Source organism: Calypte anna, chromosome 5 (genome assembly GCF_003957555.1).
Source record: "Calypte anna isolate BGI_N300 chromosome 5, bCalAnn1_v1.p, whole genome shotgun sequence".
In the NCBI taxonomy this organism is placed as follows: domain Eukaryota; kingdom Metazoa; phylum Chordata; class Aves; order Apodiformes; family Trochilidae; genus Calypte; species Calypte anna.
In genome coordinates this window covers 9295536-9313394 of record NC_044250.1, presented here as the reverse complement: position 1 = coordinate 9313394, position 17859 = coordinate 9295536, and the positions used below count along the sequence as shown (strand labels likewise).

The following is a 17859-nucleotide window of genomic DNA, read 5'->3' as shown; positions in this document are numbered from 1 at the left end:
AATAAACAAGATGCAAAGGCAATGGAAGTTTAAAGACAGACAAAAAAGTGGCATCATTTAATTTCCCCTTCAAGACTTAGGAAAAAAAATGTATCCACCATCTATTACAAGAAGTTAGCTGTGAAAAGAGAGTCTAGAAGGTTAAAAGATGAAGAACCACATAAGATAGGGTATACCCATGAATACAGGGTATCAGAGGAACAGAGAATTTTGTGCTTTTTTCTCCCAGGCTTTTTCCTTTACCTTCTGTTGCACTTGGAATGAAACGGCTGGCAGCATCTCGGCTTTTAGAGGCCTGTATGTACTGGCATAAAGCTATACAACAAATAAAAACAACACCACATTATAAATTTCATATTACTCACTGTAATTATGTAGCTAACACATACCAGTAAAAAACATACAAGTATTCTACACAGAATTAGCATGCATAACATTGTCTACTCATAAATCATTGTGTGTATGCTTTCTGTACATACACAACTTTATAAAAGTTTCTCATTTTAATTATAAATTTCTTGAAGGAGATGATCAGTATGTGACAGAATCTCAGTGTCTGTATACACAACCAGAATGATGATTCAGTTACAGGAATCACTTGCTTGTTAAACAAAAGTTTTACATGTTAAACTATAAAATACTCCCAAAGAGCAGATGATTAAAGTAACCCCACAGACAAGACCTTTTCAAGGCCTTCAGAAGTGCATTAATTTAAGTGGTATGGTCCAGCTTTTCACAGATGCTGCCCATAAAACCAGACGGGCTGACACAGTGGTGTTAATAAGCTCTCAGATTTCCTCTAAAGCAATGATTGTCCATTGTGGTAGCACACAACTTTCCAAATGTCTGTAGCTGCTCTAAAAAGTGCACAACTGCATAACTTAAAATAAGCTTAGATATCTTACTAGAATGCAATTAGCTAAAATGAGCATGCAGCTGTTGACAGCTGCACTAACAATCAGGCACAATTGCATGAAATCATATGCTTTAAATACATTGAACTATTTCAGCAACACCTGCAAAAGAGAAAACATACTTCAACTCCTTGATTGTTTTCTTCCATGCAGCAATTAGATGGCAATAGAAATTGATGCCAGAACTGGTTGGGTTCATTCTGTGCTTCTACAGCAATATCTAAAGTTCAATTTCTAAACCAACTTACAAACTAAATTTCGAGCAAGGTTTTCTTCCACAAAGTAGCCACTCACAGAGATAAATGTAACAGTGCCTATAGATAACAAATAACCCAAACAACACACAACCCAAACAAACTTCATTTCAGTGGAAAACTTAAGTATCCCTTTGAGAAGTCCTGTAACTGGATCAGGTTTAAAGTCATAAGTAATACCAGAAACAGGGAATTTACCCTGGATCAGGACTGAGGAGAGGTCTCACAGTACCTAAAATGTTCAAATTTATTTTACTTATTTGAGATTGTTTTTCCTGCCTGTTTTAGAAATCAATAGTTCAGCTGATTTCATACAAATTTTCATACAAAATTTTCATACAAAATCACTCAGCTACATTATTTATTACATTGTTCAATAATATCACTGTTCAGAGAGAAAAAAATGCATGTTTGGGAAAATGTGAAACACGTATAGAGAGAGGGATAGTTAGGAAAAAAGCAGAACACAACTTGACAGAAATATAACCAATATGGGAAAGAGCACAGTTAATGATAGAAAACATAATGGCATCTTACAAGATGAAAATAAGCTTTTAGAGAAACTTAGAACCTCCCAGAAAGAGAAATTGCCATAATCTCCCTCTATTTTTACTGACACAAACACACACCCAAGTAAAGACAGAGGTTTTAAAACTGAGTAAGGAGATTTAACACACCTACCATTTTCTATATTTATACCTGTGCAGATGATGTAATGTCAACTTCTAGATAACTGATGAAAACACTCAGACATTTATTAAGCTGCTTTATTCCTATTTTTTTTCTTCCACATACATATAAAGGAGAACGTATCTGAAGGCCAAATTTTCTCCTGAATTTGGAAACCACACACCACAATCACTAGGCTCACCTATGTGCAAAGTTATGAATACTTGAAAATGAAATACATTAAGATCTTTTCTTAAGATTATTTTCTTAAGATGAGCTGTAACTGTAAGATTACTTGTCAGGAACTGTGGTGCAACATATAAAAAAACAAACTTTAAAAATTCCCGGGGGAAAAAAATAAATTAAAAACTAAAAAGAAGACTTCAGGAAGTTTAAGCTCAACATGCTTCTCAACTTCAAACCTTCACAACAATAAGAATCCCATTGTGTTTTGTAATGTAAACACCACCATAAAAGCACAGAGAAACATCATTTCACTATGCACTGTACATATCCACAAACAACAGTTCGGAATGAGACCTGGAATTGCACCCAGCAAAGGAGTGACAGTGAAGCAGAGGATCTCTGAATTTCTTTGGTTTTAGAAAAAAAAAAAACATGTGGCATCCCACTCAAAATAGAATCAGTGAAACAATTTTTATTAAAAATAAATAAATAGATAATGTAGAAGGGGTAAACAAAGATTAATGTTTCATAAATTCAGTTTAGCCCATGTCCACACAAACAGCATCCAAAGCAGGAAGGAAGCAGAGTAAACCACAGACAGAGGTTCTTAAACTGGTGCACTGAAGAGAACATGGGACTCTAGCAGAGTTTAATACCATGCAATAAGCCCCTCCTCCTCCTGAGGCCCAGCCTGCCCAGCTGCTGGCTCCTGCCATGCCAGGTAATTGAGTTTTCAACACCAGCAACAACCATCTGGCTTTGGTACCAGCCTTTCCTTCTTCTTCACAATTCACCAGTCCCTTCAGATTCATGCACAGGGAGGAAAAGGAGCAAAGATGCTACAGCAATCAGAGACTTGAAAAGATTTTATCCACCTGAACTATGGCAAGTCCAAGCCATTCCTTCAGCTTTCTCACAGTCCTTGCTCTCTCACTCATTACCATGTAACTTAAAAAGACATGAATAAAAGACTGAAGATCTTAGAGTAAGCTTGCTTATGTCACCAGCTAGGAATAACCTTTCAGCAGTCTCCTTGGCTGAGTGATGTCCAGGACATGGCACAACTGCTGCTATCCAGCTGTGGGCTTGGCCCAGCTCCTCCCACGGCAGAGCTCAGATCACAGCACTCTTCCTGCAATAAAATACACCCCGTGCTGACCAGATTATATCCCACATAAGAGGCAGGTAATTCTCCAACCCCTTCCTTCCCACATCTCCTCAGTAAAGTAAACCTAACAGACTGTATTGCATGCATAAAGGAAAGTACAAGCCTGCTCAAGATGACCAGAGATTGGAAGCACATTTAGTTGGAATATGTAGTTAGAACCAGCCCCTTTTCACAGTTGTGCAGGTCACACTACTGCTCTAATATCCATCTAACAGAATTTGCAGTGGGTGGAACCAAAAAGACTAATGGACTTCCAGTTCTAACATTATTTATACCACCTAAGTGATTCTGACCTACATGTCTGTTAATTTGGACTTCCTAGCTACAAACAAACTAGAACAGCTAACACACACGATCCAAGTGTCCTACATTTGACCCAACAACTACATCATATTTTATTGAGTGACATCTTATTGAGTCACCAAATGCTGAACATAAGCTGTACTACAATGTAAATCTGTTGTGCATGCAGGAAACTGCTCCAGCTCTCATTTTCATCTTCCTCCTTGCTCTTACCTGCACTGCTCTTTCAGCAGCAACCCGTGAGCAGACGACAGCTGTGTCTGTACCTTGGTCTAACAAGAATTTGGGCTTACAAACTCTGAGACACTGCATGGAGCTTCCAACCTGGGCAGGACAGCACTGCTTTGGAAGTATCTTCATGAAGCTCTCCATACCAATGGATAGCACCTTTCTACAAGATTACAGAGAGGGGGGAAAAAATGCAACAGAAAATAGAATGAAGATGACTCTGTTCAGTAACCTACAAACACTACCTACCAAGCTTTCCTTGGCTTTGAGGGCAGAATAAAAAGTGTGAATTCTGAAGGTGTAATTTCTTTTTTTTTCTGATTTACCCTGAGAAAAATCTGATTCACTGCCTTCCATAATTCTCTTCAAGAAAAAAAATTTAAAAGTTTTCCCAACACAGTAATAAGAAAAATGGTGAGGTTGTAAAACTTGCAGTTTAATTCACTTCTGACCTTCCCCCTAATACACAAACAACTAAAAGTTTAATCTCAAAATCAGATTTACTGTAAGTGAAAAAGATGGACTTATGAGTTGTCAACAAAAGGGGAAGACAAAACCTTTTTAAAGGGATCAAAATTCAGACTTAGAACCTTACTATCACAGACACACACCTCTCATTCCACTCCCATTTTTTCACTATGCTGTTCACAAAGTTCTGTTTGCAACCTGAACCACGGGGGAGTGCAATTTATGGTTGCTATCACTACTATGAGGTGCATGTAAGCATGCTAAGTAGTAACATATTTCCTGTCAAACCCCCATGTGTAGTCATGAAATAAGCTAGACCTGTACTGAAACCTCTTAACACATACACTGTAAATTCAAGCTATGCCTGCCAATCACATACATCCCCTCAGATAGCTTATAGCAACAGAAGCAACACATATCCAGATGGATTGCTTCCATTTCTCATGCAAATTTCCAGAAGAACTTCTACATGATTGTAACGATTCAGTCTTCCCTGCTGAATCGTTTCTTTCTTTGTAAATGTGCTTCTAAGAACCGTACAGGAACTTCTCCCTGTATACTAGCTAGAAAAAAAACCTTTAATCAGCTATTTCAGAGGTAGAGGGTACAGTCTAGCTCAGTTTCCCCTCTATAGCAATAAAGAGAAGTCAGAAGAAGCTACCCTAGCTACCAGAACAAGTCTCCAACAGAAGAACAGAATGGTTGTGCAACACCATGTCAAAGAATAGTTAATACTGCCACCTTTGTTCATTGAGTCCACTGATCTGCTCAAAATAATTACAAAACAAACACCCAGAAAGCTCTACTAATTCTGATTAAGTGGTTTGTCACTTTCACCCTCCCAAGCTGCTTCTCTCCTTAAAGTATTGTGATACAGCCTGTTACTTACTCAGGCCTGGTGTACATTTATTGTATACATGACATTTTTAAACAAACAAATCATGCAACCATTGATATTATATTTTCCATACAAGAACACTCTTGCAGGAATCTGTTATCTGTATATGCAATTCACACATAAAATCAATGTCTTAATGAAGCAAATATAAAACAGCCTCAACATCAAATGGTCATACTGCCGTAATTAAATGAATTAATAAGAACAATGAGAGTCTGGACCAGCAACAAAAACTATGAGCCATACACTTTAGGGCAACTTTCCTGTATTACACAGCATGCTGAAGAAACTGGGACTCAGAAGATGCTGTGGAACCCTATAACCATATCCTTCATCTCCACATTTTCTACACCACAGCTGAAAGAATCTTGCAATGATGGGAGTCATCCCAACTCATGCAGAGTGAGAGCCTGAGCCTGAACAGACCATGACAGGCAGAGGTTTCCCAAATGTGGGTTGCAAGTCAGAAATCAGTCAAAAAGGGAATCTGAACACTGCATGAATTATTAACACTACCCAGAGAAGGGCCTGATTCTAGACTGCCTTCAATCAAAAATTGTAATAAAGCTCAAAGAGACACTTAGGTGAAAATGGACATTGTATTTGTTTGTTTTGACAACAAACTTCCTCATTCTTAGGTTATGGGTGAAAAAAGCCCAACTGCAATAGCCTGCCTGTCAAAGGGCATAACACATCGGAAAAGAAGTCTGAACAGCTTCCAAAAATACAAGAATGGCAGCAGCCCATAACACATTTAGAAATAAGTTAATCTAAAACCAACAGCTGATGCTATAAACAGCAGGGTTCCTAGTTCTCAGCACACATAATAAGGCTATAGCTATAAAGACAAATTATTACATTTACCAAACATAAATACCAACATTTACCAAACCATACTAGATGTCAAATGAGGTGGCAATCTGTTGATTCATTCAAGCCCTTAAATAAAAAAAATTAAAAAGCCAAACAAGTTAAAAAAAAAAGGAAAACTCCCAGATCTAGCCTTTAGGAGGGCAACACTATTTTTATTTTTCAGAACTCTATATTCTGATATTAAAGAAAAGTTCTTTCAATACATAACTAGAGAGCTAGTAATATAGTAATATTTACCCAAAGTTCACTTCTTTAAAAACAAAACAGTAAGTTTCTCTGCTTCCTTCTTTAACAAATATTTAACCATAGAGAAATGAAAATAAAGAAGGAAAGAAAAACCTGTAGACTGTCGGAAATAAGCATCCAAAGTTTGGCAGGCTAAGGTAAGAAATTCATTAAACAAGAATTCCTGGAATAAAAACCATGATTCAAGAAAAGCTGCAGCTGCCAAATCTGTAAGCAAACAGCCACTTCATCAATGGACAAATGCCTTCAGATTATGACTTGTTTCCTTCCTCCCAGTTCCTCCTCCTTGAGCAGAACTGCACGTATTTCTCATTATAGAGGGCTCCCTTCCCCAGCAAACCTCTTTGGATACCTAAAAGAAAGAATTCTTCCCTTTTATCCTAAAACACAAACTCTCTATCCTGCTCTCCAATCCCCTCTTCCCCCTGTTTTTTGGCACAATCAGTGCAAGCTGAAGGGATGGTCAGACCAGTTAATTTGTTAGTGGAATTATCTTTATCAGTTTTTTTTTTTTAAGTGGCTCAGGTTATCCATATAAGAAAGCCTTCAGGATGACATTCATTTTATTGCAGCACTACTGATGAAGCAACTGGAATTAGGGGTTTCACTACCTCTAATGAATCAGGGGTTTCAATCACTGCCTCTAGCAATTGTCATTCTATTGGATTTGTAGCAGATGTACAACCTATGATTTTCACACATGGGGCTTCCTCTAAAAACTTCTTTATACAAGTTACTGCTCCATGTTTGCTGACAAAAGGACTCAAAGGCAAAGGCAGTCCACAGCCTGCCTTTCTAAAAGGTATAAATATGCAGTATGGACACTCTGCACTCTATTTAAGCATCAATCTTAAGTGTGACTGAAACGTAATCTGGGTGAGTTGCCATCCTTCATCTGTAAAAGGCTGAGGATTCTCTTTAGAGGAAATAGTGAGAAGAGGAAGAAAATCATAAGTGATTAAAGGCTCTGATTTTTTTTATCCTCTTTGCCATCTAGGGAACCCCAACTTGCTTGCTACAATTCATTATCCCAGTTCCATGAGAACCTTCTTTTCAGCCCACAACATACATTGGAGTGTTTAATAGACAACCCAACACAGCTTCTTCTGCTGCAGTCACAAAGAGACAAGTTAACCCTAACCTGTCAACTGTAAAGCATCCTGTTTTCCTGCCTTGTCTAGCTTTCCAGAGTTCAGTAACTAATGTTCCAAGAACTGTAACAAAAAAACTCACTTTCTCTAAGAGGGTATTTAATGTAAACTCCACTGGATATAAATAATCTCTTGAGCACTCATTGCTTTGATAGCATAAATTCTTCTAAGCCCTGTACAGCAAATGAAAATTTAGAAATTAGTAGACATCCATTCATCATTTAAGTTTCAGCATTCATCTACTTCATAACAAAACACATTGTCACACAGACTCTGGAATAGTTTCAAATGTTGTATCAATTATTCTAAAGCACCACAGAAAAATAGCTGAAGACATCTGCATTCTGTGACTGTAAGGTCAGGAAACCAAACGCTTGGGAAGAGGTAGAGCAGGGAAGTGGCAGAAGAAACCATCAGGAATCTAAAGCATCTTTTTAAAAACACAAACAAGAAAACACTTCGAAATCCTCAACTTGCATTTTTTAAAGCATTCTAAACCTCTTTGTTTTCTGTTTTGGTTTTTAACATGCCTTTGCATGTAACACAGGAGAGCAGATAGATAGAATGTATTTTAATCAAGACTGCTTGGCAGAAATTTTCCAGGAAATGTTAAAAATGGAATTGTTTAATTGTTTTACAAAACTACTTTTCTACTTTGGCCCAGGGGAAAAAAAAAAAAAAAAAAAAAAAAAAAAAAAAGAAAGACTTACAGAAAGCTATTTAGGTCTGTTTCCAACTAAACAACACAAGTAGCACTCAGAATTACAATGACAGGCGTGTCCACAGCCACAAGGGTTGGGGAGGGGTTGGTATTTGAATTACACAATAGACCAGAAATATGTGCAACAGAAGACCCTAAGAAAGGAAAGCAGAATAGAACACAATCCTTTTATGTGTGCCAGAAATATAAAACCAAACTGGAGACAAGTATATTTGAAGTATATTTAATATAGAATTCAGCTGTTCTCTGCAAGCCCATCTAAGGTTGGCAGTGAGCCTGCTTCAGGGACACCTTAGCAAACAGAGCCAGGGACCATCTCAGGCATCCCTCCTGTGGAGGGATTTCCTTTTACATGACATATCCCATCCACTTAAATGTCCCTACTTTTTGCACTCCCACTGGCCTCCAACTCCAGTTCTAAAAACCTATGGAAACATGACCGTGTAAAGGCACAAGTACCAAATGTCATTGTAGCATCTGTACAGTCCTTTAGCCAATTATTTATATTCTGATATACCACTGATGTTCCAATGGTACATAGAGATCAGCAAAATACAAAAAGTTGAGCTATGCAACCATCTCAACATACAAGTCCTGTCCAGTAAGTTTCACTGTTCTCTAACCTTTGAAAACAGTGGTTTGCACTAACCTGCCTTAACAAAGACCACCCTCCCACCATGAAAAAAACCCAAAAGCCTTGTAAGAAAGTCAAGTTACATTGTGTTATTTTTCTATTTTTAAAACAGATGTTATTTCTTGTACAAGAAAAATAATCAGATATGCTAGCATTTTGGTCAACAGACAGGACAAACTCTGAAGTTTATCTTAACTGTCTATATCCTTTCCTATCATCTCATCAGCAACTTTTCCTGAGCTTTCTTCCTTTAACAAGCTTACCTTTTTGTCTTCTAAAGGCATGACTCACGTCTGATGAAAAAAAAAATGTTTTCAATATGAAACTTTTATTGGAACAGGAAAAATAAAAGTCCGGTACTTTTATTCAGTCCTGAAAACACAAATCCCAGGTCCAAGTTAACCACTTACAACAGCATTATCACCCCTCTGTTTGAAGTCATTAACAAAGATGATTGTTCACAATTGCCAGAATGAAGACTGAGTTAAATCCCTTTCCTGGTTGAGCCTGAGGAAACCAAAACATTATGTAACATATAGCTGTAACCATGAAAGACTTCATAAGAAGGAAAAGGGAAAAAAGACAGACAAATAAGCCCAAATACCACCCATGCACCAAGCAGTTCCCAGAGCACACCTCATCTCATGCATAACAGGTATATAGTCAAAGCCAAAATAATAGAAAATTAGTAAATAGTAAAACCCAAAAAATGGAATTTAAAAAACCCCAACATTCTATACTTCTACAGGAAAGTTTGAAAATAAAGGTCTCTTGCCTAAACCATAAGCAAAGCAGCATTTTTCTGGAAAGACTAAGAAACAAGCTTTGAACAGAAGCACTTGAAGTTCAGTTTGAGCTAAAATACAAATATAATAATCCCAAGATTGACAGGATAGAAACATCACCTAATAAACTGTAGCTTTAAATGTAGTTCAGCACAGTACAGCTGCTTCCCCCTTACATCAGCTCTCCCATTCTTTATTCTACATATCAGCTAACCTAGCACGTCTGCCTCAGTTCCCAAAGAGACAAAAGATCTTTTTGGCACTCAAACATGGCAAACAGCTCCAGCTTCTTGAGAAAAGTAGAGGGGGTGGGAAGGAGTGGAATAAAGTAGTATTTGGACTAAAATGTTTCATATGTGCCACTCTAAGTCCAACACTCCCATTCCATACTGATTTACACTAAAAAAAAAAACAAATGTATAGTCTCAGCCTTGCTGACACTGAAGAGGTCCCTCCCCACCCCTGACCATGACAAGCAACCTCAGAAAAGCAAAGAAGCCTTTCAGTATCAGAATTAAACCCCCAGGGAAGAGGCACACCATTAGGGAACTATGGGAAGCTTGCACCAATACCATCCATACCATAGACAAAGCAGAAGCGGGGGAAAAAAACATCAAAAACAAAACTCCCCAAATCATAGAACACTTCAGCCTTCAGAATAACCAAGCAATGGCTCACACCAATGCAATTTACTTCTGCAGCCAAGCATTGGTACTACTGCCATAGCAAAGACACAGAAATTTACTCACACGCTATCTACCCATGGAATAAAGAGTATTGCAGAACATCTTCACTGCAAGAGTCACTGCTGGCTCCAAACATGTCTTAATTCCAAAATAAAAATGCCCAAAAGTAGAAAATACAAAACAGGTCAAATGTCAGTCAGAAAAGTATATCTGCTAATTTGAATTAAGCCTACTCTTCTTCCTCTTTCCCTTGAGCTAATACCCTTGAGGAAAAATAAAGCCCTGTAACTATTCAATTCTGGGAAACTAAGAGGCACTGATAACAGCATTGCTACAGGGACTACCACAAAGGACACTACTATCCCAATTCTGAAAATCTAAGCAATTTATTGGTTTATATATATGACAAAGCCTTCAATCATTTTATCACACTCATTGTTTTAAAAGTTAATATTGACACAGAATGCTGTTAAAATAAACTCTTATCAACAGGAAAGGTACCAAGATAATCTGTCAGTTTAAATCTGAAGCATACAAAATAGAAAAACAGTGATACTTCAATTACAGACAAAGGGATGAGGTTAAATATTTCTATTTTGCTGGAAAGTAGAAACACTTGCTCTAATATCAGTTTGTCAGATTAATTCTGACTGGTGCTAGGTAAATGCTACACACCACATAATATCTTTCTTTAGAATTTCCCAAACCAGCACTAATAAAGCAGCTGAGCTAGCATACAGATGATCTACGCACACAGATTTTGCCTCAACTCCATTAAAAACAAAATACAGAACAATTAAGAACAATTAAAATGGAACCACATCACCATATAGCAGAGTGAAAGGAGAGCCAATATGAATTGTGAAAAGACACGAGAAGGGTGTGTACAGGAAGGACATTTCCTGGACCCATGGGCTTCACCTAACGCTCATCCTCCTTAAAGAATGAAGTTCATGATCAGACAGACAACTCAAAGCACCACGATAACGTTTTGGCAAAGGGAACACAAGTCTATCTATGGAATAAATTAATTTTTGGATCAAACCTGAAAAGATCAGCTCAGACTGAGAAGAAAGACAAAAGAAATACAGATGACAGACTGGTCACTGGCTTTAGTTTTCCAACATAAGATTTTTGCAAAAACACTCTTATTATTAAATCATAATTTTCTTTACAGCTTACAAGCTTTTCTCTTTCTTTTTTCATACAATTTCTTGTTTGTAACAATGTTATTTCTGAAAGAGCTATCATCAATTTCATAATATAACATTCAAGACTACTAAGGTACATGCAACACAAAATCTTTTATTAGAATACAGCACCCAGATATTTGGGTCCGAGTTCCCTATTTTGTAACATCAGCTTCCAAACTACAATCCCTTATAAAGTGCAATGCAATGGCAAGCTAATTCATTGGTTTGCCCCCCATAATAAACATACTCTACTGACAAGTGAGTGTTGAAAAGTAACATTACAGAGGAGGGGGGGGAAACAACAACAAAAAAAAACCCTCTTCAGTGGAAAAAGAAGGTAGAACAAAAGCTGAAACAGTTCTATACAGCACAAGTGTCTCCACCATCATTTAGAACACTTCTAACTAACTCAACACATTAGGGACTCCAGTTGAAAAATGAGATGAGGCACTACTTTATTCTCCCCATCTTCCCAGAGCACAGTCATACAATCTAAATTAAGAAGCCTAACATAGCATTGCAGGACAATGGCAAGTTATATTACACACAGAAGATTTTCTGTAGTTGATATATTTCATTATTACCTGCTGGACACCAAGTTGACTGTGTGCCAACAATGTGCCCTTGCTCCAAAGGCGGCAAATGATATCTGGGGCTGCATTAGTTGCAGCATTGACAGCAGGTCAGGAGAGGTGATCCCCTCTACATGGTGAAACCACTCCTGGAGCACCATGCCCAGTTCCGTGGTCCTCAGCACAAAACAGACATGGATATAGTGAACAAAGGCCAGCAAAGGGCCATGAAAATGATTAAGGGTATGGAGCATCTTTTTTATGAAGACAGGTTCAGAGAGCTGGGACTGTTTAACCTGCAGAAGAGCAGGCTTCATATCAATTGATATAAATACCTGAAGAGAGGATGCAAAGAGGACAGAGCCAGGCTTTCTTCAGAGGTGCCCCATGACAGGGCCAGAGAAGCACAATGAGCACAAACTGAATCAATCACAGGACGTTCCACCTAAACATCAGGAAACAAGCACTGGCACAGGCTTGTCCAGAGAGGTTGTGGAATCTCCATCCTTGGCAATAATAAAATATCTTAACAGTGCAACTGGGCAACTAACTCTAGGTGATCCTGTTCAGCAGCCAGCTTGGACCTGACAACCTCCAGAGGTCACTTCCAACCTCAACCAATCTGTGATTTCCTCTATGAAGGAATTGTATCTATAAAAGATCTTCACAATGTACTTAAGAGACTTCTGTCATCATATTTGGCACAACAACACCATCTGAAAATGTGTCTCAGCTTCTCTCTTGTTCAGCTCAGCAACTGGCACTGGATGAAGCTTAACATTCATCCAGTGTTAGGCTTTAGGCTTTTTTTTGTTTTGTTTTACTGATGCCTAGTAAATTTTTTTTCTATCTACTGTAACAGGTCACTTAGTGGAAACACAATTATTAAAATCAGAAAGGATGCCCAGATAATCAGATCATTTGAATCTGGGGACAAAATTGCTCTAACAGTAGAGAACATGCTATCTTTAATCCACGATAGCCACAAAGACCTAAATGCAGTATTTCTTACTATATTAAAAGAAAATAAACATATAAACATATATACATGTACAGTGCCCGTTCAGTCAGTCACCCAACTTTTTTAGGAAAAAGCATTACAGCTGTGCTAGTTAGGAAGCTGCCAACGTACAAAGGAAAAACGCTCTCAGAGGTGCCTCTTCAGGCAAAGCAACGAGAATGAGCATCAATTCCTGACCTTATGCTTCATTTATAAGCCTGGAGAAAACACTATCATCAATATTAAGGCTGAATACGGAAAATACACAGTTTCATTAGCTCGGTGAGAACAAAGTCTGCCGGCAGCATCCCCGGGGGCCTTCCTGCGGCGCTGGGGTGGCGATGACATCAGCCAGGCTGAGCAAGCCCTGCGAGACCCACCGAGCCCGGTTCCGACTGCCGGGGACCCAGCCCGCTCCACACCAGCTCAGCCCGCGCCGCTCTGCCAACAAAGGGCACTTATGAAGCCGATTGCTGCAAAAGTACAAGGATTCAGAATCTATTTGTCAGCACAGAAATAAGAAGGGAGGGGGAAGGGGGGTGTGCACAATGAGCCTTTCAGTGGAACAAGAAAGCCTTGCAGGAAGTACAAAGTGTTTCAAAGCCAAAACCCACTGAAATCAACAGAGGCCCTTTCCATTTGCATCAGTGGACACCGGAGGAGGCTAAAACCTGAGACACAATTTGAAAGCATTATCAGTCACACTATCACACGTTATCAGTAACACAACAAACTCAAGAAAATGCCTCGGAATTCCAGCTAGCTCATATGCTGTGACATTACCGTCATTTTATCCCCCTCCTTCTTGTTTCTCCCCCTCTTTTTTTAAACCCTTTCTTCAAATCATGCAAAAATCAGTCTCCTCCACAAATACTAAAATCTACTCCCTCCCAAACCCCTCATCTTGTCACCTGCAACACCATTACAGGATCAAGGTGGAACAGCAGAACCTAAGGTATACTGAGCACAACAATTTTACATACTATATATGTAACCCTTGCCAGGGAAAGCAAATACAGAAAGAACGTCATGTTCCAGCTTTCAGACCTGTGCATTGATGTCTTCCAGTTTACTAGCTAGCTAGCTAGCTCAAAGTAATATACTGCTAGTTTTAAATTTAATTATGCAAAAAGAGTTATTCATTTTACTATCAAGACCAGGGAGTATTACTGAGTACTTAGATCAATAGATATATCATAAATGAGTAACAAAATTAACATCATAACTGTTTACAGTCTAGAAACTTTATACACTTATGATTTAATGAAGAAAAATCTGTGGAACCTCACATATCCTTCAATGAAATTATATTGCATTTTGTTCTCTTGGGTTTCTTAAATTAAATTGATTCTATAATTTAAAGTGCCATTATAGAGCAGACCATTATGCTTTACTCACTCTTCAAGACTCAAGCTGTAGTCTACAGTTATCTAAACATTAGACAAACATGATTTCCTCTAGGGTAAAGTACTGCTCAGCATGAGGAAGAGATGAGAAATTTTGGTGGAAGACATTAAAATAAAAAGAACAAAGTTTTTATCATAGCCAGAATTTAGGAGAGTTCAGTGCAAGAAATTAGTTCTGCCAACACAAATTTTACTCTACAAGAAACTAATGTTTATTTAGGGGTTTGTTGGGTTTTTTGTTTGTTTTTTAAATACAATGAAGTAAAACAAAACATCCTCATAACATCTTAATAGCAAAAAAAAAAAAAAAAAAAAATTGGTCAAGTACCCAAATACACAAAATAAGTTCTGATGTTAGGTCAGGTTTTCACCATCACATTCCTATATCTTTCTGAACAATTAAAAATGTTAAGAAGTAATCTAATTTAATTGAAGCCAGTACAGTGAAACTAAACCTGAAACAAGGAGGCACTGCTAAAACAAAGAACAGACTTGCAACCTTAAAAATACCGGTCTGACACAGTGCTGTGTGGTGCAAATTGATTTGGTTTACCTGGGTATTTGGTGTGAACATTCTCACCTGACAGAATAATTACTTCCTAATCTGATTTATTTCTTGTCAGAGACTGCTGGAGGAGAACTTCTATCCTATGCTACAATAAAATTTGATACGGAACAAGCAAAAAGTCTCTATCTAAAAAATCTGGTTCATTAGGATCGCCTTCAAGTATCAAATGCCCAGGAGCATGATTAAAAGTTAATATACGCAACCACGCTCCAAAAAGAGCGCAGTACATCTCCGTTGAGATGATCTAAAATAACATCACCGCCACCGCACAAGCGTCACTTTGAAGAGGCCACTTAAAAGAGACTGGGGTTTTGTTGGTGTTTTTCAAGAAGTTGGGTACACTTCCACAAACAGGCGGCTGTGCACAGCCAAGCATTTCTGCGTGGCAAGCACCCAGGGCAGCTACACAGAGCCCGGGGCGCCGGTACCGGGAGCTCAAGCAGCGGTGCCCGCGGCTCCTCCGGTTCGCCCCGCACTGCGCCGGGGCATCTCAGACGGCACGCGGGGTCCGCGGAACAGAGAAGCCGTGAGGCCGGATCCCCACCTCCGAGGCTGCCGTCTCGCCGCCACCAACCCCACCGAGGCGACCGCTGACGGCCGCGGACACTCACCAGAGAGCTCGTCCGGCTCCAGCCCAGTCTCAGTGTCCAGCCCGCAAATCACGAAGTAGTCGGCGAAACGGCCGGGTGCCGAGGAGCCGCCCCCGCTGCCTCCGCTCATGCTTGAGCCCGAGGGGTGCGCGGGGCTCAGGGGGTGCGGGGCCGGGCGGCGGCGGGCAGCGGGGCTGCGCCAGCTGAGGCGGCCGCCGCCATGACGGAGCGGAGCGGGCAGCGCCGCACAGCATTGTGGGTACAGCCCCCAGATGCTCCTGCGGGGGGCGGCGCGGGCAGAGGAGCCGCAGTGCTGCGCCTGCGCCCTGCGCTCGGGGGGTGACGTCATCCTGCTGCTGATGCTCCGGCCGGGAGGGGGAGTGAGGGGCGGTCTCGCGCGCTGTGCCCCTCAGGAGCGGCCGCCCCGTGAGGGCACCGCGGGATGGCGGCTCTGAGCTGTGTCCCTCAGGAGCGCCCACACACTGAGGGGCCGGTGAGGGAGTGGGCAGCGCCGGGACAGCGGTGAGAGCACCACGGCTCTGCGCTGTGCCTCCGGGTGGGGAGCCTGTGGGTACAGCGCGGGCCTAAGCGGCGGGGGTCGGAGGGCGAGGGGGTTTTCCCTCCCCCCGCCTCCCCCGGGCTCTCCTCAGGCAGGGGAAGCTCAGTCCCACTCCGCAGCTCGGGAGGAGAAGGAGGCGCTGCCAGAGCTGCTCGGGAAAAGCGCGGGCTGGTGTTGATGGTGCTTTGAAAGGACACCTGGAGAGGTCTTCCCCTGTCACCCACAGGATAAGATGTAAGAAGCGCTAATGCTATTGGTATTCAGTTAAGACTTTGTGGAACACAGAATGGCTCATCAATGAGTGAAAGTATTGCTTAGATTTGATTGACAGTTAAATTTTATACCATTAGTGAACCTGAGGGAGAGATTTCCATAAAGATCGCTGGATAATTAGGAGCCACATTAGAATGAAATTTCACAAATTAACTCTACAACAAGCATATACGTTTAGATTATATTGAGCCTGCTCTTTGCAGCAGACAGCAACAGAGAACAAAACTGTCTAATTCTGGTTGCTCTTAGTCTGCTACATTCTCTAGCCATTTTTTTGCATATTTTTCTTCTCCACATGCTTTTGTGGTGGACAATGTATTCAACATGTGGTAAATATATTCTGACTAAGCCCGAACTGTAGTTTAGCCCTTCTAAGCAAAAAACATAGCCTGAGGGGATCAGAAGGATTTGTAAGAAGCAGCAGAGATATTGACAGAGCAGAGGTGGGGTGTCAAAGAGTAAAACGGGGAAATAAAAATCTGTTGAACAGTAATATTCAAACACATACACATTGCTGAGCAAGAAATATTTTTTTAAAAGGAAAGTCATGGTTGAGGAAGAAAAATTCATATTTGAGCCAAATTGCTACAAGAAAGGAAGGGAGGAACTGCATGAAACAGAATCAACAAAAGGTTAATCAAGAAAGATAATCAAGAGTCACCACAATTTTTACTGTGAAAACTTCATGCATACTTTGTCAGAGAAATTCTCTACTTTCCCAGCCAGCTTACAACCTAGTCTCTTAAATCTAGGCATCCAGTAGCTGAATCCAAACAGCTAGAGCTTTATCATCCTGTGATGTCAATTGTCAGTGCCTCTTTTCCACTGTATCTTTTTCATCCCTTCAATATTTAAATTCTGAAATACTGTTGCCTAGTGACCAGAAGCAATATCTGTGATATCAGAGGCCAGTAACTTTGTCAGTGTTCTCATCACAGGAAACTCTCAAAATATGGCTATTTTGACACTGAACTTTGCAAATTGCTTAGTTATCCTTGAGTAAGCCAATGACACTCAACATGAGGAATTTTTGAAAGTATTCTCTGTGATGTTGAGAAAATCTATGGCATTGTGAAATCTGTAGAACCTATCACTGTTGAGCCAGAGAATCATAAAGCTCTATTAGTAAGTAGGAAGTGATTTAAAAGATTCATTGTCTTTGGTAAGTCAGTCACTGTTGCTTCAGCTGCTGTTTTCAATGCAAAGACCAGGATTTTTCAAACTCAAGCCTTAAAGAGAATAAAGTCTGAAAAACAGCAAAGAAAGAACTTAATGTGAACATATCTTGATTATTCCTCATATTAGTTAAGACTTATTTTGCCAACAATCACAATCATTATTATTAGAAGAGCTTGTTTTAGTAAGCAGTAAGAAACCCAAGCAGCAAATTAAGAGTTTCTTTAAGAGTTTCAGACTGCTCAGAGAACTGAAAAAGTCTGAAACAGGGTGTCAGCCACTCTTCTGTGCAGCAGTTTTCCCAAGATGAAGTAAACTTGAAAAGGTAACAGCTCAAA

General features: G+C 39.8%; 1 protein-coding gene across 2 annotated transcripts in view; it reads right to left on the bottom strand.

Annotated features, from left to right (window-relative positions):
* The window catches only part of DENND5A (DENN domain containing 5A), a 53092-nt gene extending 37355 nt beyond the window's left edge, over positions 1–15737 (bottom strand). Inside the window, exons 1-2 of one of the 2 annotated variants that reach the window (XM_030451132.1) lie at positions 15535–15737; positions 244–315 (exon numbers count right to left, since the gene is read on the bottom strand). In XM_030451132.1, the coding sequence (XP_030306992.1) occupies positions 244–315; positions 15535–15643 (181 nt within the window). In that variant the 5' untranslated portion in view covers positions 15644–15737. The remainder of the gene's footprint in view (positions 1–243; positions 316–15534) is intronic. The other variant, XM_030451131.1, reaches the window with a different exon arrangement.
* Between the last annotated feature and the right edge of the window lie 2122 nt (positions 15738–17859).